Raw genomic sequence first — 27,998 nt, 5'->3', positions numbered from 1 at the left:
TCAAATCAACTTGTATTTATTTAACTCTCCAAATGAAAATATCAACAGGAATATTCCTGTGATGGTAACATTTTAAAACCATTTAAATAAATGCCCTATTATTTTAAGTACATCATATATTCATCGCATATTGTGTGAATTTAAAAGCTTCACATTCTTTCTACTTTGGCTATTACATTCCCTACAGTGTTGGAAGTTAACCTCTATTTAGTCATGTGGGTAGATTTGCTTCAGCCATGGCATCATTATGTATCGGTCTCCATCAAACATAATGAAGAAAGAAGGCAACAGGGGATGGTTCACCTAAAAATAACAACATGCAAAAATAATCACCAAGTCTGAGGAAAAAGTTCTACAATATATTTCAAATTCTCTGAATGCACAAGAGTAAACAAGTTTCCACTCAATCTAATTGCTTGATCTGAGTTCAGGATCAGCTATACTGGATCAGGCGTTGTGCAACGAACCAATTTGATTAGGGAGCTTAAGGCAGAGGAACCAGTGAACATAATATGATAGAATTCACCCTGCAATTTGAGAAGAAGCTAAAGTCAAATGTATCAGTATTACAGTGGAGTAAAGGGAATTACAGAAGCATTAGCGAGGAGCCAGTGTAAGTTGATTGGAAGGAGACATTAGCAGGGATAATGGTACAGTAGCAATGGCTGGAGCTGCTGGGAGCAATTTACAAGGTGTAGGATAGATGCTTCCCAAGAAGAAGAAATATTCTAAAGGCAGATGACACACCCATTGTAGACAAGGGAAGTCAAAGCCAACATAAAAGCAAAAGAGAGGGATACTTTATACTTTATTGTTGCCAAACAATTGATACTAGAACGTACAATCATCACAGCGATATTTGATTCTGCGCTTCCCACTCCCTGGATTACAAATATTAAAAACATTAAAATAGTAATTAGTAAATAATAAAGGAAAAATTAGTGGGAAGTTAGAGGATTGACAAGTTTTAAAAACCAATAGAGGGCAACTAAAAAAGCCTTAAGGAGGGAAAAGATTAACTATGAAAGTAAGTTAGCCAATAATATCAAAGAGGATACAAAAAAGACTTTTCAGATATATAAGAGGGGCGAGAGTAGATATCTGACTATTGGAAAATGTTGCTGGACAAGGAAATGGCAGACAAATTGAATAAATATTTTGCATCAGTCTTCACTGGGGAAGACACTAGCAGTATGCCCAAATTTCAAGAGTCTCAGGGGGCACAAATGAGTGCAGTTGCTCATACTGGGGGAAGGTGCTTAGGAAGTTGAAAGGTTTGAAGGTAGATAAGTCACCTGGACCAGATAGACTACACCCCAGGGTTCTGAAGGAGGTAGCTGAAAAGATTATGGAGGCATTAGAAATGATCGTTCAAGAATCACTAGTTTCTGGAATGGTTCCGAAGGACAGAAAAAATGCAAATGTCACTCCACCGTTTAAGGGAGGGTGGCAGAAGAAAGGATTGTGAACAAGTTAGCCTGACCTAAGTATTTGGGAAGATGTTAGAGATGATTGTTAGGGATAAGGTTATGAGGTACTTGGAGGCACATTTAAAAAAAAATGGATAAAGTCAAAATGGTTTCCTTAAGGAAAAATCTTGCCTGACAAATCTGTTGTAATTCTTAGAGGAGATAACAAGCAGCATGGACAAAGGAGAATCGGTGGATGTTGTGTAATTGCATTTTCAAAAGACCTTTGATAAGATGCTGCATGAGACTGCTGAGCAAGAATCCACAGTATTACAGGAAAGGTACTAGCAATACAGGCTGATTGCCAGGAGGTAAAGATTGGGAATAAAGGGAGCCTTTTCTACTTGGATGCCAGTGACTAGTGGTGTTCCACAGGGGTTGATGTTGGGACCGCTTCCCTTTATGTTGTATGTCAATGATGGAACTAATGGCTTTGTGACCAAGTTTTTAGACAATAGCAAGATAGGTGGAGGAGCAGGTAATGTTGAGGAAATGGGGAGGCTGCAGAAGGACTTAAGGCAGAATAGTAGAATGGGCAACTAAGTGGTAGAAGGAATATAGTTCAAGGAGGTGTATGGTCATGCACTTTAGTAGAAGGATTAAAAGCATAGGCTATTTTCTAAACAGGGAGAAAATTCAACAATGCAAGATGCAAAGGGACTTGGGAATTCCTCATGCAAGATTCCCTAACGGTTAACTTGCAGTGTGAGTCACTGGTGAGGAAGACAAATGCAATGTTCACATTCAGTTCGAGAGGACTAGAACATAAAAACAAGAACGTAATACTGAGGCTGTATAAGGCACTGGTGAGGCTTCACTTGGAGAATTGTGAGCAATTTTGGGGCCCTTATGTAAGAAAGGATGTGTTGACTTTGGAGAGGGTTCAAAGGAGTTTCATGAAAATAATTCCATGAATTATGAATTATTGGCTTATTGTATGAGGAGCATTTGATGGTTCTGGGCCTGTACTCCCCAGAATTTAGAGGAATGACAGGGAGATCTCATTGAAACCCATCAAATGTTGAAAGGCCTGGATAGATTAGATGTGGAGAAGATGTTTCCTAAGAGGGAGGGGATGGAAGAGTCTAGGTCCAGACTGCACACCCTCAGTATTGAGGGACATCCATTTAGAATTGCGATGAGAAGGAATTTATTTAGCCAGAGGATGGTGAATCTGTGGAAGGGTTATGGGGAGAAAGCAAAAGAATGGGCTTGAGAGGGAAATGGATCAGCCATGATCAAATGGCAAAGCAGACTCAATGGGCTGAAAGACCTAATTCTGCTTCTATGCATTATGGTCTTCTGGCCTATTAACACCTACATTTGTGAGTTTGCCGGGTGAAGGTGGGATTGGCTTCAGTTGTGATGCTATGTACTTAAATACCTTCTAGCAAAGCTCACATTTAATAAAAAGATATTTGGGAGGGAGACCCAATGAAAATATTCCAAGCCACAAGGTCAGTCTGCCATACAAGGAACAAAAGAAAACTAATGGAAGGAGAAACTATTTGAATGTTTATAAGTAAAAGTAAGTTGATGAAAAAATATTAACAGATTAGAGGTTATAAGTGTCCTTTGCTATCTTCTTCAATTACTTCGATCTATTTTTCTTTGACAAAGGCACTTAGAATATTGTGTTCACTTTTGATCACTTTGCTATAGGAAAGATATCATGAAGCTGGAAAGAGTACAGAGGAGATTTACGAAAATGTTCCCAGGAATTGAGGCACAGAGTTGAGCAGGTTGGAACTCTTTTCAATGGGCCATAGGAAAATCATGTGATCTTACAGAGGTTTATTATATTATGAGGGACATAGATAGCGTGAATATGCACAGTCTTTTTCCCAGGGTTGGGATGTCAAGAACCAGAGGGCATTAGTTTATGGTGAGAGGGGAGAAATTTAATAGGAACCTTAGGGGAAACATTTTCCACCCAGAGAGTGTTCAGTAAATGGAATGAGCTGACAGAGTAAGTGTTTGAGGCAGATACATTAACAATATTTAAAAAGGTGCTTGGACAGTTTTACATGGATAGGAAATGTTTAAAGGGACTCGAGCCATATATGAGCAAGTGAGACTAGCTTAGATGGAAATCTTGGTCAGCATGGATCAGTTGGCCTGTTTTCATGCTGTATGATTCTAAGGTCATAAACCTTTTAAATAATATATATACACACACACACACACACACACATACATATTGCTATGTTTTTTGCTTAATAAATAAGTATTATTTTGTACTCCAGGGATTGTCTCTCTTTTTAATTTGAATGTTAACATGCTACTCCTTTTTTTCCCCTCAAGTTTCCAGTTTTCCTTTATTGCCCATCCAAAAAAAGTTTTCCTCAATTTGAAAACAGCCATTTCATCAACGTCACAATTAGCAATTAGTAATGATCACACATAGGGGCCAGTATTTAAAGTAATGAACAACAGGCTTAATGGTGCTTTGATCTTTGCCAAAAGCACCATTGAAAAATTCTCAGAGGCTGCCCTCACCTTGGCTTTTATACAGCATCTTGTCCTCAAATGTACATTCATCCCCAAACTCAAACACTTACCTGTACACCTGTCAATATGACAATATCCTCTTCTGGAATATAGCGTGTTATTGAATTTGTTCCATCATTTGCATGAACAAGAACCTTATAATGAGGAGTATGTTTCAAATTCTATGGAGACAAATGTATTGATAATTGGTTATGCACCTATTCACCCATACAACTGCAGAAATGATAGCAGAACATAACCAGTAAACACTTAGTTTTAACAGCACTTAACTATTACTTCATTTATTCATTAAATCAAAATACATAAACACAACAGATTCTACAGATGCAGGAAATCCAGAGTAACATGCTGGAGGAATGACACCCTTCATCAGAAGGGTCTTGGCCCAAAATACTGGATCTTTATTCCTCTCTGTAGATCCCTGGCCTGCTATTCCTCCCGTATTTCATGTGTGTTATAGCAAAATATATATCACAACAAAAGTGGTTACCTGCTCAACCTCGGACGTAGTTTAAAGTTTAAAATAAAATAAGTGAAAAGTTAAACTATATTTGCAATGATTTTATTTATATGCACAGCTTTTTTGCTGGAAAATCTGCCTTAGCATTGAAAAATGAAGTCCCCCAACCAATGACAACACATCCAGTATCCTTTCATTGGGCCTGCACGCATTACCTGGAAGTCTGAAGGATATTTTTCATTAAGCCATTCTTCTGGGGCTCTTGCATTCTCATCCCATCCAACTATCACACCACGGAATCCTTCACGTTTGTGCTTAAAGACGTCACCCACTCTGTATTTGACAAAGTAAGGCCTTGGAGATCGAGGCTCAGGTGAGCCTAACAAAATGTGGAAAATGGCAGGTTTAAAAAGTAAAAATCAAAAGTTAATTTTTAGTCTTTGAAAAAACTTATTGAGCAAGAACATTATTAATATACAATTTAAAAATACAAATTGTTGCTTCAAAATTTTTGACGCTGTGGTATTAAAGTCTGTATTATTTTTAAGAAAAATAAGTCTCATCAATTTAGCTGGATCTCATTCCAAGTCTCAGAAGTTATCAGTTCCTTTTTTTCAAACTGGTCTTGTGGAGAAAGCAGGCTGCTCCAGCCAAACATAATTACCATCCACTTTTTCATTTAAGTGTGAAAATTATGGAATTTCATTTTGAATTGAAGTTTCTGGAAATACAACAAAGCTGATCACAGGGCTGTTCTTGAAGTAGCACCCCAAAAGATCTATTTGTAAATAATAACAATTTATCTATAGAGCACTTTTCATATAAGGTAATTCGAGGAGTATTACAATGGACTAAAATGAAAACGTGAAAATAAAAGACAAAAAGATGGTTAGTTCAAAGCAAGGTTAAATAAATAGGTTTTGAGCTGGCATTTAAAAGTGTTAACTGAGTCTGCATCTCTTATAGTTTTAGGAACTGAATTCCATAGTTTAAGAACGTAATTCAAAAAAGTAGACCTGCCAATTATCTTTTGAAGGATATTTTTTTAAATTTAAGGGATTGTATGGTGCAAAGATCTCAAATCAATCACCACACTCCTGTCCTTCTCTTAGGTGCCACTTTAGGGTTGAGAAAGGCTTGTGTGCAGGTGGATTTTGTGGGTTCTAAGGCTGCTGATAAGGCTAGCATGGGATAATCTCATTATACCAAATGTTGGCTTGGATACAATACTGGTACTTGGAAGTAACTCTAATGATGCCCCTGTACAGACTCCCCAGTATGAGCTTAAAAGGGAATCAAATTAAATTTCACTTAATGCCATGACTCCACTTTGTAACAGTGAGGGTGAACATTCAGTTTAAATAATATGTACAAATGTACAAAGAAAATGAAAAGAGTGAATAGATTGCTCAGTGAAAAGGGTTAAAATAAACAAAGTGAGGCATTTTTATTTAGGGAAATGTAGAGATTACTATATAAAATTAAATTATATAGCTGAGTTCTAATCTCTGACCAACATGATACCTGCAAAGTATCCGTCCTTCTCTTTAAACAGCAAGACTTCAAAAGCTGGGGATTCCCCAGGAGGATCCTCATTTTGAACAGATCTGCAGACATCAGAAAACATGAAATTTTTCCAAAAGCTCTTACCCAATCAATAAACAGACACGTAAATGGAAGAGTGAAAAATTAAAAAAACACAGGGAATATTACATGCCAGATTTGCTAGTGTGTGTTTTCCTTCACCATCCTCGAGTTTGAATTTGTAGGTAAGATAATTTGTAAGCACAATTAAAGATGATTAAGGCAAGCAAAAATTGAAGGATTACACAAATCAGCACATTGATTTTAGGACAGAACATGACTACAAAGTAAAAGAGCAGTAATCTACTATTTTACTACTGAAATTAACTCTACTTGTCAAAAAAAAACCTAGCAGATGATCAGTCCTCTAAGTCATAAATTATAGTGACTTAATGATCAAGTTTAAATATATAATGCAGAAATTGTAGTGGCAAAAGCATTAATTAAAAAAAACTTTTTTCTTTTGCTCTTCTAACATTGAAGAACATTCCAAGATGACTTGTGCTAGGAAAGCAGGCTTAACATGGGAGTCATGGCCTTAGTGTAATACAACACAGAAACAGGCCCTTCAGCCTATGCTCACCATAGCATCCTCCCCAGTAGTCTCAGTTGCCCACATTTGGCCCATAACCCTCATAGCTCTCACGATTTTATTTACTATTGAGGGCAGTCTTTATTCTTCTGCATTCCAGAGAATGAAGATCCAGTGTAACTAACCTTATATAATAAGATGAACAAAACCGTACACAATATCCCAAGGGTGGCCTTATCAGTGACAAAGATAGTTACCACATAATGTCCCTACTCCTGAACTCAATGGCCTGCCTGATGAAGGCAAGCACGTCAAATAACTTCTCCCGCACCCTGTTTAAATGCAGGGAAACGCAGCCACTTTCAGCAAACTAGCAGTTGTATTCTCAGATCCCTCCATTCCACAACAACTCTCAGTGATCTACCATTCATTTTATGAGGCTTACCCAGGTCTGACAGTCCAAATTAGATCAATTCATACTTAACTAAATTGAAATCCACTTGTCATTCCTCGGCTCATCTCCCCAGGTGATTAAGATCGCTTTACAATTTATTGTAGACTGCTTCACCATCAACTAGACTCCCTAATTTAATATCATTAGTAAACATGCTAATCATGCCATGTACATTCACATCCAAATCATTTAAATAAAAAATGAATAACAGAGGTCCCAACAAACCCCTGGGGCACCCAATTAGTCACAGGCTTCCAGTTGGAGCATTGGCCTTTAACCATCACCTATCATCAAGCTAATTTTGAATCCACTTTGTTAGCTCTTCCAAAACCCATGTGAACTAACTTTTCTGATCAGCTGCCATGCAGGACCTTGTCAAAGGCCTTACTAATATCTATATAGGGAATATCCACTGCCCCTACCTCATCTATCCTCTTCAGAAAACTCCAAAGGATTTGTCAGACACGACCTCCCACACAAAATAAAACATGCTAACTATTCCTGATCAGGTTTTGACAATCCAAGTGATACAAATCTTGTCTCTCAGAGTTCCCTCCAGTAACTTCCTGACAAATGAATTCAGACTCAGCAGCCTGTAATTCCCTTCTTGAACAATGGAACATTATTACCCACCTTCTCGTCTTCTGGAACTTCACCAGCGGAGCTGCAATTTCTTCCCTGGCCTTCCAGAGGGTCTGAGGGTACTGTTGGTCAGGCCCTGGGGATTTGCCCACCCTAATGCACTTCAAGGCTACAAATATCACCTTCCTCATAATAAGCATATGATCCAAGACCTCACTCCTTATTACCCTCATATCTTAGGCATCCCTTAGTAAACACCAAGGAGAAATAGTCCTTAAAATCTCAGTCAAAGAATTTGGCAGAGACCAAAGAATTTGTCACCAAAACGAGTAAGTATTTTTTAAATGAGGAAAATCAGGAAACAGACTTTAGAAGGGAATTGCAAACCTTAGGACCCAAACAGCTAAATGAATAAACTACATTTGATATTTTCATAAAAATCTAGACTCAGATTTAGGTGGGTCGTTGCTATGTATGTAGATATAGTATTAAACATTGATTGGGATCAGGCAAGAGTGTTGATACCAGTTGGGTTGCTCAATAACTTACCTCTCCTTCAGACTCCATTCATTTAACCAGTCCTTCCATGCTTGCAAACTTAAGTAAGATTTTCTGAATTCACTCCATCTATGGATTAGTCTTTGTGAAACAAAATTCAAGATTTAATGCATTAGGATGTGGGGAAAAAAATGGAAGAACTGACCCTTTGCATGAAATAAAGTAAATTCTTTTGTAATAACTTTGCAACTAATGTCTGATATTCTTGAAATGTTTCTCAACCCAAAGAGCAATAATGTAATCCTTCCCTTTCAGTAATACATTGGTTTCCATAGTAATGGAATGGACTATATACTGTATGATTGTATGGTATTATTCACATTTCCTACACAAACAATTCCAACTTATGGGGTACTGTGCTCAGTTAAGCCTATCTCATGACAAGTGATTATTATTACAGACCAGTGATAATGCAGGGGCCCGGGTCCTAATGCAAGGTACGATCTGCTCTTTGGACAATTTAAACACCAGACCAGCTAGACTGGAAAGGCAGGGTGGGGCCGATTTCGCACACTCTCCCATGATGTTCACTTCTCTCTCTGTGGTGCTGCAGCTGTGAAGATGTTCTCAGCTGTTTGGCTTTGTGTCTGTAAGTTTTGCAGCGACTTCCCTGCTAATATGATGAACTGTTGGGCCTACTCCAGGATGCTCTCGGGATTCCGATCTAAGGACTCAATTTGGTTCGGAATGCTGTTGTTCGCTTCTATTTGCACGAGTTGTGTTTTCTCTCTTTCTCTGCACAATGGGGGTTGGTCTTTACTTTTCTTTAAATTGAGTTCTTTCTGGTTTCTTGCTTTGTGGCTGCTTGGAAGCAGACAAATCTCAAGGATGTATAATTTATACATTCTTTGATAATATATGTATTTTGAATCTATTTGGTTAAGTACTTGGAGGTGGGAGGAGAAGATGGCAGCGCGCCTGTGTTCGCGCAGCCCTCCGGTGAAAAATGATATTGTATCTGTTAACTAGGGGCCGTGGACAATTCTGATTTGAGGGAGAATGGACGTGAAAGCACAGAGGAACATCTGGAGGAATTTCTGAAACGCCCGTTTGCTGCTGTCGTTACTGTGTGGTCGGGAATCTTTCAGAGGGTAGACCTCAAAATCCCCGGACTTGCCTGCTTTTGGCGACCAAGAAGGAGCTCGAATCGTTTGGACAGAGATGGCGCTCAGTACTCGGTGTCGGAGAGCTGATCAGAGCTCGAAGTTTTCGGATGACTCAGAGTCAGATTGTGGTCAGCATGGCAGGGAGAGTTTTTCTTCCTTCTCCCGTCTGCGTGAGATGTAGGACATTTGAGAAACTTTGAACTTTACTGTGCTCATGGACTTCTTCATCAAGTTATGGTATTGTTGCACTGTTGTAACTATATGTTATAATTATATGGTTTTGTCAGTTTTTTCAGTCTTGGTCTGTCCTGTGTTTTGTGATATCACACTGGAGGAAATAATGTATCATTTCTTAATGCATGCATTACTAAATGACAATAAAAGAGGACTATGTGTCTTCATAATCTAAGTTAGCAGATATGAAATCTAGAGGCCAAGACTTATTGCCCAAAAACACAAATTCAAAACCCTCCATGACAGATGTGGATTTTAAATTTAGTCAACTAAATAATCTGGAATTGGACCAAAAGTCTAAGCAGTATTAACCTTTTGGGTTGGACGGTGGTCAGGGGAGAAATCTGCTGTCTTTCCCTTGTATGGTCTCTATGAATGTAATTGACTCTCAAATGCTCGCTGGCATGGCCTGAAAAGCCACTTAGTTCAAAGTCTCACTACCACTTTCTCAAGGGAAATTCAATGACTCCGTCTGTCTAAGTAGACCATGGATGCACCCGGTATCCGGAGCACAGACCTGGGCGATGAATATGCAGATCCTGGGCTGCCCAGAAATCAAGATCCCCATCTCGGCCTCGCGGATGTGGTCCAAAGGAATGCAAAGCAGTACATTTGGCATCAGCTTGGCTGCAGGAGCTGCCGGGAGGTGGCGTGATATGTCATCCAACCACCTTAGGGGCTCCACTCCGGATTTGTGTAGGATTTACTCCTTAGCCTTCTCTTCTCCCGAAGATACCCACAAGGCAGTGGGATCCGTAACCCTGGATAGGGGCCCACACCGGGTACTGTCAGCCGGAGACAGCTGAGCCTAGGACTCGTGTAAGGCAGGGTCGTCACGCCCTGTAGTAGTGACATATGGAGCCACTACCCACTAAAGGAAATTAGGGATCAGCAATAAATACTGGGCTTACTGGCGACAATTTATATTTGTACCCTTAAAATGTATCAAAAAGTGTTTGAGGCACAAGACCAGTTCTTTGATTTAACAATGTTGTATATGAAGCAAGGAAAAGAGTATCAGATAGAGATAGGACAGCAAATACATCAACACATTTTAGACATTGTTCATGCAGCTATCTCAATCATTATCAAAATACAATTAATTCTTGCAATAAAATGATTTAACTGGTGAGGTTCATTTCCTAATCTTATTTAATAAATTACCTAACAATCAGGATACTAGAAGCAAATACTGATTACATAGACGAATGGTTAGAGATTACAGAATATTTACTAATCAATAGAGAACAGGCACTCATGTTAAAAGTTGCTTGATATACATTTGAGTTCTTCTGCAAAAGGCAACAGGAAATACATTTGCAAGAACCAAAGTAAGTAATCCACTACTTTTTAAATTTCATGTGAATCTCTATTAAAACTGTGATTAGCACAAACACATCTGCAGATACTGGAAATCCAAAGCAACACACACAAAATGCTGGAGGAACTCAGCAGACCAAACAGCATCTACAGAAAAGAGTAAAGTGTTGATGTTTCAGGCCGAGACCCTTCATCAGGACTGTGATTAATCTGCTTTTGATATATTCATTTTATAATAATTCACTGTGAGACCACAAATGCTGACAATATGATCGAGCATTCATTATGATGGAAACATTAGACATTTAAATCCTTAAGGTACCTTCCTTTGGGTCTCAGGTTTTAACTGCAGTAAACAAGGCAACAACTTCATTTTCACCGAGTCTGCTGTGATAAGAATTATATGTTAACTCTCAGAATGTAACTAGATCTTCCTGGAGATGTTTAAATGCAGTTCACTCCATCAACAACTGAGTTGAAATAGGGTAGCAAATTAGCAGTGACAGCATAATTTCCTTTTTTTAACCTTTAAATATAACAAAGGTAGGGCAACACTTTTCTCTTTATTCAATCAACTATCAATCCAAAACAAAAATGCGGAGAGTATTTTCACACTGCCACAGAAAAAGGCTCTGGCATCTACTTGCTGGGCCAATTCAAAATTAATCATTTTTCTCCCTCCCTTTGTGGAAATAATGAAATTCATCAAAATACAGCCATTAGCTGTTGTGAATTTTGTCTTAATATAAATAGCTAATTATCAGTGCAGGAGGTAATTCTAATTCTGACACAATATTTGCAGGCTATAATTTAAGCTTAATTATTAAGGGGAATTGCTTCCAAAGTCAATTAAAAAAAAAAGATATTCTGTTATTTGGGAATGTCAAGTATGTTCTAATCAACAAACTCCAAAACCTGGGCCTCTGAACATTCCTCTTGAAAGGATCCTTGACTTCATCACTGGGAGACCAGTCTGTGCAGACCGGAAATAACATCTCCTTGCTGACAATCAACACTGGTGCACCTCAAGGATGCATGCTTAGCCCACTGCTCTACTCTTTTTACACCCACCACTGTGTGGCCACGCACCATTTATTAATATGCCGATGACTCAAATGTTGTTGCAGAATTTCAGATTGTGATGAGGGAGCATACAGGAGTGAGATAAGTCAACTGGTTGAGTAATGTTGCAACAACAAACTTGCACTGAACAGCTGTAAGATGAAGGAATTGGTTGTTGACTTCAGGAAGTCAAGGGAACACATATCTGAGATCAGCAGTGGAAAGGGTGAGCATAGTTTCACGTTCCTGGGTGTCAACATCTCTGAGGATCTATCCTGGGCCCACATACAATTACAAAGAAGGCATGACAGCGGCTACACTTCATTACGAGTTTGAAGAGACTATCTCAAATTTCTACAGTTGTACAGTGGAGAGTATTCTAAAGGTTCAAAGTACATTTACTATCCAAGTATGCATATACTGTACAACCTAGAGATTCGTCTCCGAACAGACAGCCACAAAACAAAGAAATCCAAAAGAATCCCTAAAAAAAAATACCGAACACTCAATGTGCAGAGAGGGAGAAAAAAAGCCAAATTGTGCAAACAATAACTGCAAGCAAATAGCATTCTAAACTGGTCCAGGAAAAGAGTCCGAGACCCATAGTTTAGTGTGGAGCTGAGCAAAGGACGTGGAGCAGCAAGCTGAACCAGCCCATACCTCAACCTCGGGCCTCGATACCCTGAGTTTTTTAATCTGGCCCAGCGCGAAAAATTGAATTTCAAACATTGGGTTCAATCCCCTTGATGCACTTTAGAGCCTGAACCCTGCTGCCTCCATTTGGCCTGTACCTGACCTTTTCAATTTGGCATGGCACTTAAATTGATCAAGCCCCAGGTCTCCTCGCTCTAGGATACGGGCCTGCCACCTCACCCTTGTTCCATCACATCAAATTGTCTCCAAGTCCAAAGGGAAGTTACAGGCTATTACCTGTTATGAAAGTTTGCCAGAAAGAGTGTGGTTAAACAAAGTATGCAGTTGTTTTCCTCGTTTTGTTAGCCACCAGCACCATCCTAAACTGGAAGATAAGGTCTAACTGGTTGCATCCCTGTCTGAAATGGAGAGGCCACTGCGCAGAATCAGAAAGTAGTACAGAAATTTGTAAACTCAGCCAGCTCCGGTATGGGCAATAGCCTCCACAGCATCAAGGATGCCTTCAAAAGGCGATGCCTCATAAAGGCAGCACCCATCATTACATCAGCCAGGATATGCCCTCTTCACATTGCTACCACCAAGGAGATGGCACAGGAGCATGAAGACACACACTCAACATTATAAGAAAAGCTTCTTCCCTTCTGTCATCAAATTTCAGAATGGGCAATGATCCCATGAACCCTACCTCACTACTTTTTTAGACCATAAGACAAAGGAGCAGAAGTCCGCCCATCGAGTCTGCTCCGCCATTTTATCATGAGCTGATCCATTCTCCCATTTAGTCCCACTCCCCCGCCTTCTCACCATAACCTTTGATGCCCTGGCTACTCAGATACCTATCAATCTCTGCCTTAAATACACCCAATGACTTGGCCTCCACTGCTGCCCGTGGCAACAAATTCCATTTATTTCTTTTTTGCTCTCTTTTTGTACTACTTACTTATTTTATATAAAATTTATAGTTTTTTGATATTATGTCTTGCAATGTACTGCTGCCGTAAAACAACAAATTTCACAACACATGCTAGCACATGCTAGTGATATTAAAACTGATTCTGACTTTACCAGGCTGCACCTTCAGAGATCTTAGCTCTTATACACATGCTCTTCAAAATTCCCCAGGGCCCCACAGTGCATGTCCTACCTATTTCATTCAGTCAGAATTTTTAAAAATGAATTATTTGCTACATTAGTAACAGAATAGAGCACTAAAACGGAAGATATGGAAGCTTTTACAACAGGTTGGTTAGGCGTCAGCTACAGTCTTGGTCTAGACTTTGCTCATAGAGCTGAAGGAACATTGCTCATCCCTCATACAATCACCCAAAAAAAAAGGGATTTCCCCCAGTATACTGCTAAGCAGTTCACTGCTTAGAGGATATCTGCAGTATTCATAAATAAGGTAAGCCACAGTTACCCTCTAAAAATCATCAGTGGCACACAAACTGAAAAAAACAGGAAGCAAAATTAAGAGAATATACATTATATTTAAATGATAGACAAAATAGAGATTAGGAAATACTGGTGGGATAAATGCAGAGAAATAAACAAGAAACTGAAGTAAAAAATAAAGTACTGCTTGTGATTAAGGGATGGTTGTATATTTATTTAGATTTTGGGATCAAAGTTGTTAATTGAGATTAAGGAACACATATGTGTCATTAAGATGTTCCAAATATGCTGGTCAATAACATCTATGGCTGGTTTTAATGTGGAACTACTATACTACTTAAATATTTAAAAAAATGCCTTTGTTGCAGTTTCAATATTGAGCCAATGGTAAAGGCAATGCACTCTGAGGAGGTACAAAAGCTTTGAAAGCAGTGCTTGAATATTTACCTTTAATTGTGCTTATTTGGACATCAAAAGTTTCAGGGTGAAAGGTTTTGAGCATGTACTAACAGCAGTTCATTGTAATTTGGTATAGACTGCCTGAAAACATGGAGGATTCAAACTAAGTAACATAAAATAAGGGACCTTATATAAACCTTAGTTCATATTGTTACTTAATGTGAACCCTCCATGCTTTCAGGCATGAAAATATTAAATAGTGCTGTGGGAAAAGAGGCATGGAGTGGAGTAAATTGCAGAGTTCCAACATAGGGCTGTTTGAATGGGTCATATGAAGCACTAGGCCATTCACAAGGCAGTGAATCATGAGTATCAAGTGCTACATCAGTTAACAGCAGTAGATATTGACAGAAAAAAGATTGAACTCTTTGGAAAATTTGACTGCAAAATATTCTGAAACAGCACAGAGAGCTGCCACACTTCCTTCTCACTCGGCCAAGCCTGTTATAGAACTCCCTGATGCTGACACTGACAATGCAAAGTTTTACCCATCAATAACACATTGCTAAAAACACCAACAAACATTAGGGAAAAAAAAAGTGTGTAACAGTACCTTCTTGATGCCTGGATGCGCTGGGTAGAATCACTGCCAAACCATCGGGTTAAAATATACTGTGCAGGAAGTGCAGATATTAATAAACCAATCTGCAAAGCAGCAGCTGCAGTTAACTGAGGCATTCCAGTGTCAGCCACTCTTTCCTAACAGTATGGAACACTTGAAGAAAATCACTGTTTAGTTAGAAACAGAACATATGACATATTAGGAAACATTTTAAAATTCAGAGTATACATGGATAAGACAAATTCCACCATTTTGATAACCAAATAGACCGCCATAATACAATAGACACTTTGTTTAAATTTGTATATCAAATTCTGTATTAATATTGAGAGTTCTAGTTATACAAATAGGCCCTTAAGTAGCCTCAAGATAAATACTACTTAAAAATTAAGGAAATAAAGCATGCGCTATGCAGGTGCATCACAGCAAATTGATTAAACCCTTTAAATTTTAATTACTTTTTAAATTAATGGCTATTTTATAGAGTTTTCAACTTTAGATTACAAATATTCACTAGGAATACCACTACAGTTCTGTGACGTCACTAGAATTTAGAAAATAATATTTGGGTAAAAATATTTCTCTTACTGTTTTCATCCTTATTTTTTTCTCCAATGCAACAGTGTACATCTTTGTGTGTTTATGAATTTGCATAATCTTACTCAAATAGTTTTGTTCGTTATGTGCCATATCATATGATGCAGGTGATCATGGCCTTTCAATGACTGTATTTGTTATTGGCAAATTTTTCTACAGAAGTGATTTGCCATTGCCTTCCTCTACTCAAGTAGGTATAATTTATAATACAGGAATTCTAAGAAGTGAATACCTACAAGAATTTTAATTGCAACATAGGAGTTTTAGTTTTATTTGTCTGTCACATAAAGGACCCAAAGTTGCTTTCAAGAGCTGAATGAGGTATATACCAAAGTATAGTTAATGGTTGGCAGAGACTCAATGGGACAAAGGGCATGTTTATGTGCTGTATCTCTCAAAGTCTTTATGTACGAGTCCTAGTCAACTCAACTTACAGGTAGAAATCATTCATAGCTTTTCAGCAATGTGCTCAAAATGATGAAGGAACTCAGCAAGTCAGACAGGATCAATGGAGGAGCATTTCAAGCTGAGACACTTCATCAGTCCTGCATATTCCTCTCCATAGATGCTGTCCGATTGCTGAGTTCCTCCAGCATTTTGTGTGTGTTGCTGAAGGTTTCCAGCATCTGCACAATCTCTTGTGTTCATGATATCTTTCACATCTCTAGTTAGGGACACCAATCCAAGCGCAAGTTTTTTTTTAAATCACAGTCCCAATTAAAACATACTTGCATCACTGGACATTAATGGATTTCTTAATCTATATGGATTATTAAACACTATATAAAATGCATTTTTCATTAATCCATTCATTGCCCTAAAAATAAATGAATTAAGTATTTTGAAATAGGAGTTGCATTGACTCCATCCATTTTGTATTGTCAAAGTATAAAAACAAATCAGAGGCAATCAAGTACATTGGCAACATAGTCACTTTTCATTTTTTGATGACTTATGTCTATAGCACTACATACATCAGTTTATTTTTGTACAATGTAATACCTTTGAACATAGAGCATAGAAATCTACAGCACATTACAGGCCCTTCGGCCCACAATGTTGTGCCGACCACGTAACCTACTCTAGAAACTGCCTAGAATTTCCCTATCACATTGCCCTCTATTTTTCTAAGCTCCATGTACCTTTCTAAGGGTCTCTTAAAATACCCTATTGTATCCGCCTCTACCACCATTGCTGGTAGGGTACCACAAACAGTCCAACAGGAGGGAGTCATAACTTCTCCGGCTATGGGTTGACTCATTATAGAGCCTAATGGCCAAGGGTATGCATGACCTCATATAGCGCTCTTTGGAGCAGTGCTGTTGTCTTAGTCAATTATTAAAAGTGCTCCTCCGTTCATCCAAGGTGGCATGCGGTGGGTGTTAAACATTGCCCAGAATTGCCAGGATTTTCCGTAGGATCCTTTGTTCTACCACAGCCTCCAGTGTGTCCAGTCTAATGCAGAGCCAGCATTCTTAATCATTTTATTGAGCCTGTTGGCATCACTCATGTTGATGCCATTACCCAAACACAGCACTGTGTAGAAAATTGTACTGGTGATAACAGGCTGTATTCAACCCCACCACCACCGCCAGCAGTGCATTTCACGCACATTCTCTGAGTGAAAAACTTACCCCCGACATCCCCTCTGTACCTGCTTCCAAGCACCTTAAAACTATGCCCCATCGTGTTAGCCATTTCATCTCTGGGAAAAAGCCTCTGACTATCCACACAATCAATGCCCCTCATCATCTCTCACCTCTCATCTTCCACCATTCCATGGAGAAAAGGCTAAGTTCACTCAACTTATTCTCATAAGGTACACCCTCCACTCCAGGCAACAGCCTTGTAATTCTCCTCTGCACTCTCTCTATAGTATCCACTTCCTTCCTGTAGTGAAGTGACCAAAACTGAACAGTACTCCAAGTGGGATCTGACCAAAATCTTATATAGCTGTAACATTACTTCACGGCTCTTGAACACAATCCCACAGTTGATGAATGCCAACACACCATATGCCTTCTTAACAACACTGTCAACCTGCGCAGCAGCTTTGAGTGCTCAATCTACATGAACCCCAAGATCTCTCAGATCCTCCACACTGCCAAGAGTCTTGCTATTAATATTATATTCTGTCTTCAAATTTGACCTACCAAAATGAACCACTTCACACTTATCTGGGGTGAAGTCCATCTACCACTTCTCAACCCAGTTCTGCATCCTATTAATGTTTCGCTGTAATCTCTGACAATCCTCCGAACTATCCACAACACCCCCAACCTTTGTGTCATCAGCAAACTTACTAACCCCACCCTTCTACTTCTTCTTCAGGGTCATTTATAAAAATCACAAAGAGGAGGGATCCCAGAACACCACCACTGGTCACCGACCTCCATGTAGAATATGAACCATCTACAACCACTGTTTACTTTCTGTGGGCAAGCCAATTCTGGATCCACAAAGCAAGTTACCTTGGATCCCACGCTTTCTTACTTTCTGAAGGAGTCTTGCATGGGGAACCTTATCAAATGCCTTACTGAAATCCATATACACTACATCCACTGCTCTACCTTCATCTGTGTTTTGTTACTTCCTCAAAGAATTCAATCAGGCTCGTAAGGCATGACTTGCCCTTGGCAAAGCCATGCTGACTATCCCTAATCAGATTATGTTTCTCCAAATGCTCATAAATCCTGCCTCTCAGGATCTTCAGCAAACTTGCCCACCATTGAAGTCAGACTCACTGGTCTAGAATTTCTGGGCTATCTCCACCCCCTTTCTTGAACAAGGGAACAACATTTGCAACCCTCTAATCCTCCAGTACTTCTTCGGTCCCTATGATGATGCAAAGATCATTGCAAGAGGCTCAGCAATCTCCTCCCTCACTTCCCACAGTAGCCTGTAATCTCTTCCCTTTTGAAGTGAATCTTTTTTTGTAAAGGAAAAAAAATGAAAGATAAGATTGACTGAGATACATAGATAATTCTCTTGCACTTGATGAAGTCCTCCTTTAAAATGTTTATCATCCATATTGACGGTACATGGAACATTTAATCAGAAAGGTGGCAGTGTGGTATTCTTTACTGCACAAAATTCACAGCCTGGGTTTCTTATGCTCAAGTTTTTGGAATTTGTCAGGAACCTGACCAATACGAGAGTAACACAAACAGAGGCACAGCTAGCAGATTAGCTCACATGAATTAATTTCATGAACAAAGGCGGAAGGTCCCGATGGAGTACCTGGTAAGGCTCTGAAAACCGGTGCCAACCAAACAGTGGGAGTATTCAAGGACATTTTGAACCTCTCACTGATATGGACAGAAGTTCCCACTTGCTTGAAAAAGGCAACAATTATACCAGTGCCTAAGAAGAATAACGTGGGCTGCCTTAATGACAATCGCCCAGTAGCACTCACATCGATAGTGATAAAATGCTTTGAGAGGTTGTTTATGACTAGACTGAACTCTTGCCTCAGCAAGGAACTGGACCCATTGCAATTTGCCTATCGCCACAATAGGTCAACGGCAGATGCAATCTCAATGGCTCTTCACACGGCTTTAGACCACCTGGACAACACAAACACCTACATCATCGACTATAGCTCAGCACTTCCCATCATTCCCACAATCCTGATTGAGAAGTTGCAGAACCTGGGCCTCTGTACCTCCCTCTGCAATTGGATCCTCAACTTCCTAACTGGAAGACCACAGTCTGTGCGGATTGGTGATAACATATCCTCCTCACTGACAATCAACACGTCATTTTATCAATAGTGATAAAATGCTTTGAGGCGCTGTTTATGACTAGACTGAACTCTTGCCTCAGCAAGGAACTGGACCCATTGCAATTTGCCTATCGCCACAATAGGTCAACGGCAGATGCAATCTCAATGGCTCTTCACACGGCTTTAGACCACCTGGACAACACAAACACCTACATCATCGACTATAGCTCAGCACTTCCCATCATTCCCACAATCCTGATTGAGAAGTTGCAGAACCTGGGCCTCTGTACCTCCCTCTGCAATTGGATCCTCAACTTCCTAACTGGAAGACCACAGTCTGTGCAGATTGGTGATAACATATCCTCCTCACTGACGATCAACACCGGGGCACCTCAGGGGTGTGTGCTTAGCCCACTGCTCTACTCTCTCTATACCCAAGACTGTCTGGCTTGGCATAACTCAAATACCATCTATAAATTTGCTGGTGATACAACCATTGTTGGTAGAATCTCAAGTGGTGATGAGAGGACGTACAGGAGTGAGATGTGCCAACTCGTGGAGTGGTGCCGCAGCAACAACCTGGCACTCAACGTCAGTAAGACGAAAGAGCTGTTTGTGGACTCCAGGACTTCTAAGATGAAGGAACACATACCAATCCTCATAGAGGGATCAGAAGTGGAGAGGGTAAACAGCTTCAAGTTCCTGGGTGTCAAGATCTCTGAGGAACTAACCTGGTCCCAACGTATCAATGTAGTCATAAAGAAGGCAAGACAGCGGCTATACTTTATTAGGAGTTTGAAGAGATTTGGCATGTCAACAAATACATTCAAAAGTTTCCATAGTTGTACCATGGAGAGTGTTCTGAGAAGCTGCATCACTATCTGGTATGGAGGGGCTATTGTACAGGACCGAAAGAAGCTGCAGAGGGTTGTAAATCTAGTCAGCTCCAACTTGGATACTAGCCTACAAAGTACCCAGGACATCTTTAGGGAGCAGTGTCTCAGAAAGGCAGCGTCCATTATTAAGGACGTCCAGCACCCAGGGCATGCCCTTTTCTCACTGTTACCATCAGGTAGGAGGTACAGAAGCCTGAAGGCACACACTCAGTGATTCAGGAACAGCTTCTTCCCCTCTGCCATCCAATTCCTGAATAGACATTGAAGCTTTGGACACTACCTCACTTTTTTTTAAATATACAGTATTTCTGTTCTTGCACATTTTTAAAAAATCTATTCAATATAAGTAATTGATTTACTTGTTTATTTATTATGTTTTATTTTATTTTTTCCTCTCTTTCTCTCTACTAAATTATGTATTGCATTGAACTGCTGCTGCTAAGTTAACAAATTTCATGTCACATGCCGGTGATAATAAACCTGATTCTGATTGTGACTTCTCAGAATAGCTTAGCTAGCAGTGGAGTGCTACCAGACTTAGGAACCCTTCTACTCATTCAATATATCAGCAATTTGCATCTGTGACTAGAAAGAAGTGCTAACATTTACAAACATAATCATATAACCATATAACAATTACAGCACAGAAACAGGCCATCTCGGCCCTTCTAGTCCATGCCGAACTCTTACTCTCACCTAGTCCCACCGACCTGCACTCAGCCCATAACCCTCTATTCCTTTCCTGTCCATATATCTATCCAGTTTAACTTTAAATGACAACATCGAACCTGCCTCAACCACTTCTGCTGGAAGCTCGTTCCACACAGCTACCATTCTCTGAGTAAAGAAGTTCCCCCTCAGGTAACCCCTAAACTTTTGCCCTTTAACTCTCATGTCCTCTTGTTTGAATCTCCCCTACTCTCAATGGAAAAAACCTATCCATGTCAACTCTATCTTTCCCCCTCATAATTTTACATACCTCTAACAAGTCCCCCCTCAACCTTCTATGCTCCAAAGAATAAAGACCCAACTTGTTAAACCTTTCTCTGTAATTTAGGTGATGAAACCCAGGTAACATTCTAGTAAATCTCCTCTGTACTCGCTCCAGCTTGTTGACATCTTTCCTATAATTTGGTGACCAGAACTGTACACAATACTCCAAATTTGGCCTTACCATTGCCTTGTACAATTTTAACATTACATCCCAACTCCTATACTCAATGCTCTGATTTATAAAGGCCAGCATACCAAAAGCTTTCTTCACCATCCTATGCACATGAGATTCCACCTTCAGGGAACTATGCACCATTATTCCTAGATCCCTCTGTTCTACTGCATTCTTCAATCCCCTACCATTTACCATGTATGTCCTATTTTGATTAGTCCTACCAAAACGTAGCACCTTGCATTTAACAGCATTAAACTCTATCTGCCGAGATGTTCCAAATCTTTGTGCTGCAGTTGCTCAAGTGAATATGAGTCTATCAGAAAGGGACCCACTGGGTTCTCTGAATAATTCAGCATCATCTGCATCAATATCGTTATTGATATCATTGGGTTAATTTACAAGTTAGGCATCAGAATTATTTGAACAGCTTCATTTTAATTGATCATGCCAATGCACTTCTAACCTGAGTTTAGTTTCCTCCAACATAAGCAGCTTCTTGAAAGAATGAAGTAAGTATAACTGAATACACTAAATAATCTGCAGATGCTGGGGTCAAAGCAACACTCACAACACACTAGAGGAACTCAGCAGGTCAGGCAGCATCCGTGGAAACGATGAGTCGACGTTTCAGGCCGGAACCCTTCGTCAGGACTCAGCAGGTCGGGCAGCATCCGTGGAAACGATGAGTCAACGTTTCGGGCTGGAACCTGTCCTGACGAAGGGTTCCGGCCCGAAACGTCAACTCATTGTTTCCACGGATGCTGCCCGACCTGCTGAGTTCCTCCAGCGTGTTATGAGTGTTAACTGAATACACAAATTTAATTAACACACAAAATGCTGGAGGAATTCAGCAGGGCAGGCAGCATCCATGAAAAAGAGTAAACTTTTACTCTCAAAAGAGACACCGGGTTTCAGCCTGAAACATTGACTGCTTCCTCTTTTTCATAGATGCTGCCTGGCCTGCTGAGTTCCTCCAGCATTTTGTGTGTGTTGCTTAGATTTCCAACATCTGCAGTTATTCTGAATTGCTATCAAATAGTTATTGGGAATTGAAACAATGCTACGAAATGAACCAACTGTTATAACTGTCATTAAGGTAAAATGACTGGGTTACAGAAATAGATCCAATTTTGTGATACAACATAGTAAGATTGTTTTCAGAAGAAAATTAACACCCTCCAGAAATTCCTAAAATTAGCCCCAGAGAAATATCAACAAGAAAGCTCATAAGCAAACAAATCTGCTTACCTCAAAGATTATGGAATATTAAAATCAACTTGTTCATTTTACTCCCAAATAATCAAGTCTCAAAAAATACAGCTTTTAGAAAATACAGAATTCAACTTAAAAACAGTACGAATAGTGACACGTATTCTTTACAATGCTTCATATCAAAATCGTCAAGTTAATGCTATATGCTTAACTCCGTATCCTCCCTAAAATCATAAAACATGCACATTGAAATACAAATTTACTGATGAATAAGGTGTCCAATGATACAGAACATAATCCTTTTGTTTCTGCATATTGAAAAAAATTCAGTTAACAATGTCAAAGCTAAAAGTTAGTTTTTTAAATCACTATGAATTTTATATGATTCCTAAGGAAGGATTTAGAAGCTTAAACAGGGGTTTCCTCCTAAATAAAAGTATTCTGTTTTTAGGTGGATTATCAAATCATCATATTGATATAGTTCTATTAAATTAGTGCTTTCAATGGATAATATGGCTTTGTTTTATTTACCCTTTATCTTTTCAAAGGTGAAATATCATAAGTTTGGCTTCTTGCCTGCATTGAGTTAGTGAAGTAATAGGCTCAAACTGGCCAATTTAGTCATAATTTGACACTTGTGCATACACTTCTTGTAAAGTCACCAGATATCAGAAATAAATAACATTAACATGATTCCCTGTGAGAATTGGACTTTCTATTGCCCTGCTACTGAAAGCAGCTAAATCCTAAACCTGTCCTCAGAATCAATGAAAGGATTCTCAATTCTTATTGTTAACCAGGAGCCACTGTAAAAACCATAAATGCTTGCTCAGTTCATGCAACACCGTAAATTATCCATTCTCATTCACAGCCCAAGTTGTACATTAACCATATAACCATATAACAATTACAGCACGGAAACAGGCCATCTTGGCCCTTCTAGTCCGTGCCAAATGCTTACTCTCACCTAGTCCCACCGACCTGCACTCAGCCCATAACCCTCTATTCCTTTCCTGTCCATATATCTATCCAGTTTAACTTTAAATGACAACATCGAACCTGCCTCAACCACTTCTGCTGGAAGCTCGTTCCACACAGCTACCATTCTCTGAGTAAAGAAGTTCCCCCTCAGGTAACCCCTAAACTTTTGCCCCCTAACTCTCAACTCATGTCCTGTTTGAATCTCCTCTACTCTCAATGGAAAAAGCCTATCCACGTCAACTCTATCTATCCCCCTTATAATTTTAAATACCTCTATCAAGTCCCCCCTCAACCTTCTACGCTCCAAAGAATAAAGACACAACTTGTTCAACCTTTCTCTGTAACTTAGGAGATGAAACCCAGGTAACATTCTAGTAAATCTTCTCTGTACTCTCTCAATTTTGTTGACATCTTTCCTATAATTCGGTGACCAGAAATGTACATTTCTAAAAATATGATGTAGCAATAATTTACAGGAAGGAAGCTGCAAAGGGACATTGATAAGATGACGGACCTTGACATGATTTTCACTCACTCAATCTAAGATTGTACCTAAACGGACGACGTAGAGAAACTGCAAGTTTGAGGGGTCAAAGGTTGTTAATTCAAATGTCAATGATTAAAATACAGCATACAGAAATATTTGCTTCTTGATGGAAAGTGAACTTTAAAATAGTGTATGAATTCTGTTTTATGTCAATTCAATGTTTTCAACAATTTCCTTTCCAGAATTTAAAAATCCTCTTTGTCATTGTTCCCCACTTATTTTTCCTTCTAGGGTTCATGGATAATATCTAAACTGAAGGCAGGATAGCTAGTAGTTAGGTAGCTCATTGTCAAGTCTGTTGTTTATAGTAGTACAGCTATTTCTGGAATCACGGAATGGTACACCACAGAAAATAAAGGCAGAGAGTCCAATATTTTTATGGAGGTTATTGTTGAACTACCTAATTAATTATTCTCCTTACAACCATTCCCTCTCCTCTGTACTTCCTTCATAGCCCTGAGATTTTTATACACCTACAGGGGCTATTTATTATTTTATGTTTTGCATGTTTTCAGGCAGTGTATTCCAGATCAAAAACTAGAGGTTTTCTGTCCATCATAATGCCAAGTTATTTTACTTATTACCTTATAACCGGGTCCTCTATTTACCAAACCTTCTGAAACTGAAAACAATTTAGTTTAATCTAAAATAATCAAATTATGGCCTGTCAGGTAAGGGTACTGGTTATTTGGTAAGTTACAAAGATCAAAATGTAGAATTCCCAGTTACAGTTCATGCAGAGGTAATGCTTCTCAGCAGGAATGACAATTAAGGACTATAAATGCCTTCAGCACTACTGAACAGAAATAGCTCTGAGCTGTAATCATAACGTCAGGTGTACCAGTGATAATGGAGTGTGGATTAGTCCTCTCTACAGTGAACCAAAATTCACTCTTGGACACAGATTTGCCTATTTGGACTAGATGCCTGAGAGGTGTTGGTAAGAATCAATGCTGTCAACTAAAAACAAATTGACAAAATCAATGCAAACCTATTAACCTAAAGATCCTATGCTCACTTTGAAGTAGAAAAACGCATTGCTTTTTCCTCAGCACTTCCTCAAGGTGACAATATTTTGCAGGAACTAAAGCGAAAGAAGTTGAATCTGTGTCCACGCACTCCTCAGAACAATGCTTAAGGTGAAAGAATACATTAGTACACTATTGCACAATTGTAATTCAATAAAATAACTCAGAACAATTTACAGTAACTTATTTTGTAAAACTATAGCATGCTTTTTACTTGCTACATCTCTCTTCTGAATAAGATTGTTACAGGCATGGATCTGCTTTGTCTACATCATACTTTTCCCATACTGATAGAAGGCAATAAACTGACAAGTAAATGTACCATTCAATTTCCTTACTGAAGAGTGCAAAACCATTCCCACTTAAAACAGTAACATCTCAGAAACAGGGTATATTTTCTGAATTTTGTTTTACCACTAAATAACAGTCAATGTATTCATGTCCTGAAACAAACACATGCAATATCTTGTTAGGCAACCTTGTTTGCTTGTTCACATTTTTGATGAAAGATATGCCTTAACAAGCACTCATCTTGCAGATGACAAATTCGACAAAATGTAACTCTTGCTTCACCGCACTTTTTCTAAATCTTGAGAAAATGTGAATTTCTAAATGTGACCAATAATTCAATCCTAATGAATTGCAAAGTGAAGGATAGGTATGGTTTATTCAGCGTCTCTCAACTAATTAATTGTGAAGATTCATTCTGTGCTGCATATTAAAGTAACACGGAGATGAAATGTGTCCCAGTAACAAGGGGAAGCAATAAATTTGATAATTATCAAAACAAAACACAAAATTCTGAAAATGCTGAAAATATCCAGCAAATTAGATAACTTTTGGCGTTAGAGAATTTGAGATGTGTAGAGCAAACGAAAAGGTCTGTGATAGTGTGGAAGGCAGGAAAATTAAAAGCAACAGAAATGATAGTTCAATATGGTCCAGGTGCAGGTCAGTGGGACTAGGCACAAAAATGGTTTGGCATAGCCAAGAAGGGCCAAAAGGCCTGTTTCTGTGCTGTAATGTTCTAGGGTTCTGTGGTTCTAAGGTAAGGTGTGGGAATAGAACAAACAAGGATCCTAAAGGAAATGTACATTGCGCGTTGGCTGATGCTAGCTGCTGCTTGTGCAGGGCCAGGCGAAGAGAGGGCTTTGGAGTTCTAACCTTTTTCTGTTCAATCTTTTGCGGTTCTTCTGTTTTTCGTGGACGTCTGCAAAGACAAGTATTTCAGGTTGTGTACTGTATACATTCTCTGATAATCAACGGAACCATCTGAACCAATGCTTTCAGTCCACGGGTTGAAATGCACCTAGTTAAAAGATGGGGTGCAGTTTCTCATTTAAACTTTGTGGGAGACCACAAACAGACGTCAAAGAGGGAGCAATTCAGAGAATTAATCTGGCAAGCAACTAACAACCTGCTTTACTCCCCAAACACGAGGAAATCTGCAGATGCTGGAAATTCAAGCAACACTCAAAGTTGCTGGTGAACGCAGCAGGCCAGGCAGCATCTCTAGGAAGAGGTACAATCGACGTTTCCAGCAGAGACCCTCAGTCTCGGCCTGAAACGTCGATTGTACCTCTTCCTAGAGATGCTGCCTGGCCTGCTGCGTTCACCAGCAACTTTGATGTGTGCTGCTTTACTCCCCTGTCAGGCTTGCAGACAGTGAAGCAAAACGGACATTGCACCACCTGCAGTTCAAACAAAAGATGGCGTGCAAAGTGGAACATTATTGGCAGACTGTTGAGACAACATACTTGTTGAGAGAGTCGCTTCAGAATGAATGTTTGATGATGGTACCACGTTGGAGATATCCTAAATGGTGAAAGAAGTAGTGCTTGGTGAGGTAAAAGGACGAAGTGATTTTAGGACGGAGAAAGTGAAAAGTGTTAGAAATAGAATGCTCAGCTACTGTCCCTTTATTGAATAGTTTTAAGATCAATCCCCCCATCAGAATGGGGTGATAACAGTTTAGCACGATCCACTTTCAAACGTAAGAGAATTAAAGTTCAAAATTAAAACTTGCTGTAAGTATTTATAAAATATTGCAATACAATCGCGGGTTTAAAGTTTAACCCTACTACAGGTGGATAAAGCGAATTCGTGTCCAGGTTGCAATAATAATGCGCCAGCCCTTTCACTCATTGGCTTCACAACTGTATAGCGTTGTCAAACTAATTGGCCTAATAGCTCCTCAATCGGTACAAACGTTCCAGGGGTGATGAGCTCAATTAACGTGAACTACGCCAGCCCATTGGCAAAGCATTGTTTCCAAAACGTGAATTGTACTGCTGAGTCACAATAATGAGGAACTGGTTTTAGAAAAACTCAGGCTGTACGTTGTGATAAAATATGAACGTGGTGCACCAAATAGTGTATGCACAAAGCAAATTCTGATTTGAATCTGATTAGAAGACCAATTAACTTCATTGTAATCCCATCAAATGTAAACTTAAATTTCTGATCACGCTAAGAAATATGTCATTTAAGTTTTGTTTAAAGAAATCTCATTACCACCTAAAGATCACTTAATATAACTTTTAGTTGGGAAGTACACCTTATTAGCTCTTTTAAAAGTACCTGTTTTCTATCATTTATAAGGCCACTTGCTGGGAGTAAGGAGTCGGACAAAGTAAGCAAAGGATATATTGAATGAAATGGACCGAACTTACCAAACACGAGATAATTTTAATATGGCAATTTTGGAACGTCAGTCCAGCCTCAGTGAAAGTGTCTCTAAATCCACAGCAACACAAAGCTTGTCCATATTCAACAGCCACCACAGAACAGCAATTCTACAGGGGCAGACCACCAGTGGACACCTCAGACTGTCACTAACTCTGCAGCAGTCTAAACAGGAACTGAAAATTCATAATAAATGCAAACGCGTGGCCGTTTTTGCGTGC

The 27,998-nt window shown here is 39.3% G+C and overlaps 1 protein-coding gene across 2 annotated transcripts; it reads right to left on the bottom strand.

Moving 5' to 3' along the window:
• LOC140192706 (uncharacterized) lies at nt 1-27,970 on the bottom strand. Of its 2 annotated transcripts, none has more exons than XM_072250223.1 (7): nt 27,765-27,970; nt 14,931-15,106; nt 8,142-8,231; nt 5,965-6,047; nt 4,656-4,819; nt 4,031-4,141; nt 1-303 (listed from the first exon to the last, which is right to left on the bottom strand). In XM_072250223.1, the coding sequence occupies exons 2-7, from the start codon at nt 15,053-15,055 to the stop codon at nt 208-210; spliced, it is 669 nt and encodes a 222-aa protein (XP_072106324.1). In that variant the 5' UTR covers nt 15,056-15,106; nt 27,765-27,970; the 3' UTR covers nt 1-207. The 2 variants fall into 2 exon arrangements, with proteins under 2 accessions (XP_072106324.1, XP_072106328.1); XM_072250227.1 differs by having other exon boundaries at nt 14,931-15,092.
• Between the last annotated feature and the right edge of the window lie 28 nt (nt 27,971-27,998).

This window comes from Mobula birostris, chromosome 2, assembly GCF_030028105.1.
Source record: "Mobula birostris isolate sMobBir1 chromosome 2, sMobBir1.hap1, whole genome shotgun sequence".
NCBI lineage: Eukaryota > Metazoa > Chordata > Chondrichthyes > Myliobatiformes > Myliobatidae > Mobula > Mobula birostris.
This window is presented reverse-complemented; position numbering and strand designations above follow the sequence as displayed.

What these genes read in the sequence shown, in the direction of transcription:
- LOC140192706 (XM_072250223.1), bottom strand. Translation starts at nt 15,055, where the DNA reads ATGCCTCAGTTAACTGCAGCTGCTGCTTTGCAGATTGGTTTATTAATA. An exon ending in CGCATCCAGGCATCAAGAAG is followed by an intron (nt 8,232 to 14,930) that starts GTACTGTTACAC and finishes TGTTTCACAAAG; the next exon opens with ACTAATCCATAGATGGAGTG. An exon ending in AATATCCTTCAGACTTCCAG is followed by an intron (nt 4,142 to 4,655) that starts GTAATGCGTGCA and finishes TTGTCTCCATAG; the next exon opens with AATTTGAAACATACTCCTCA.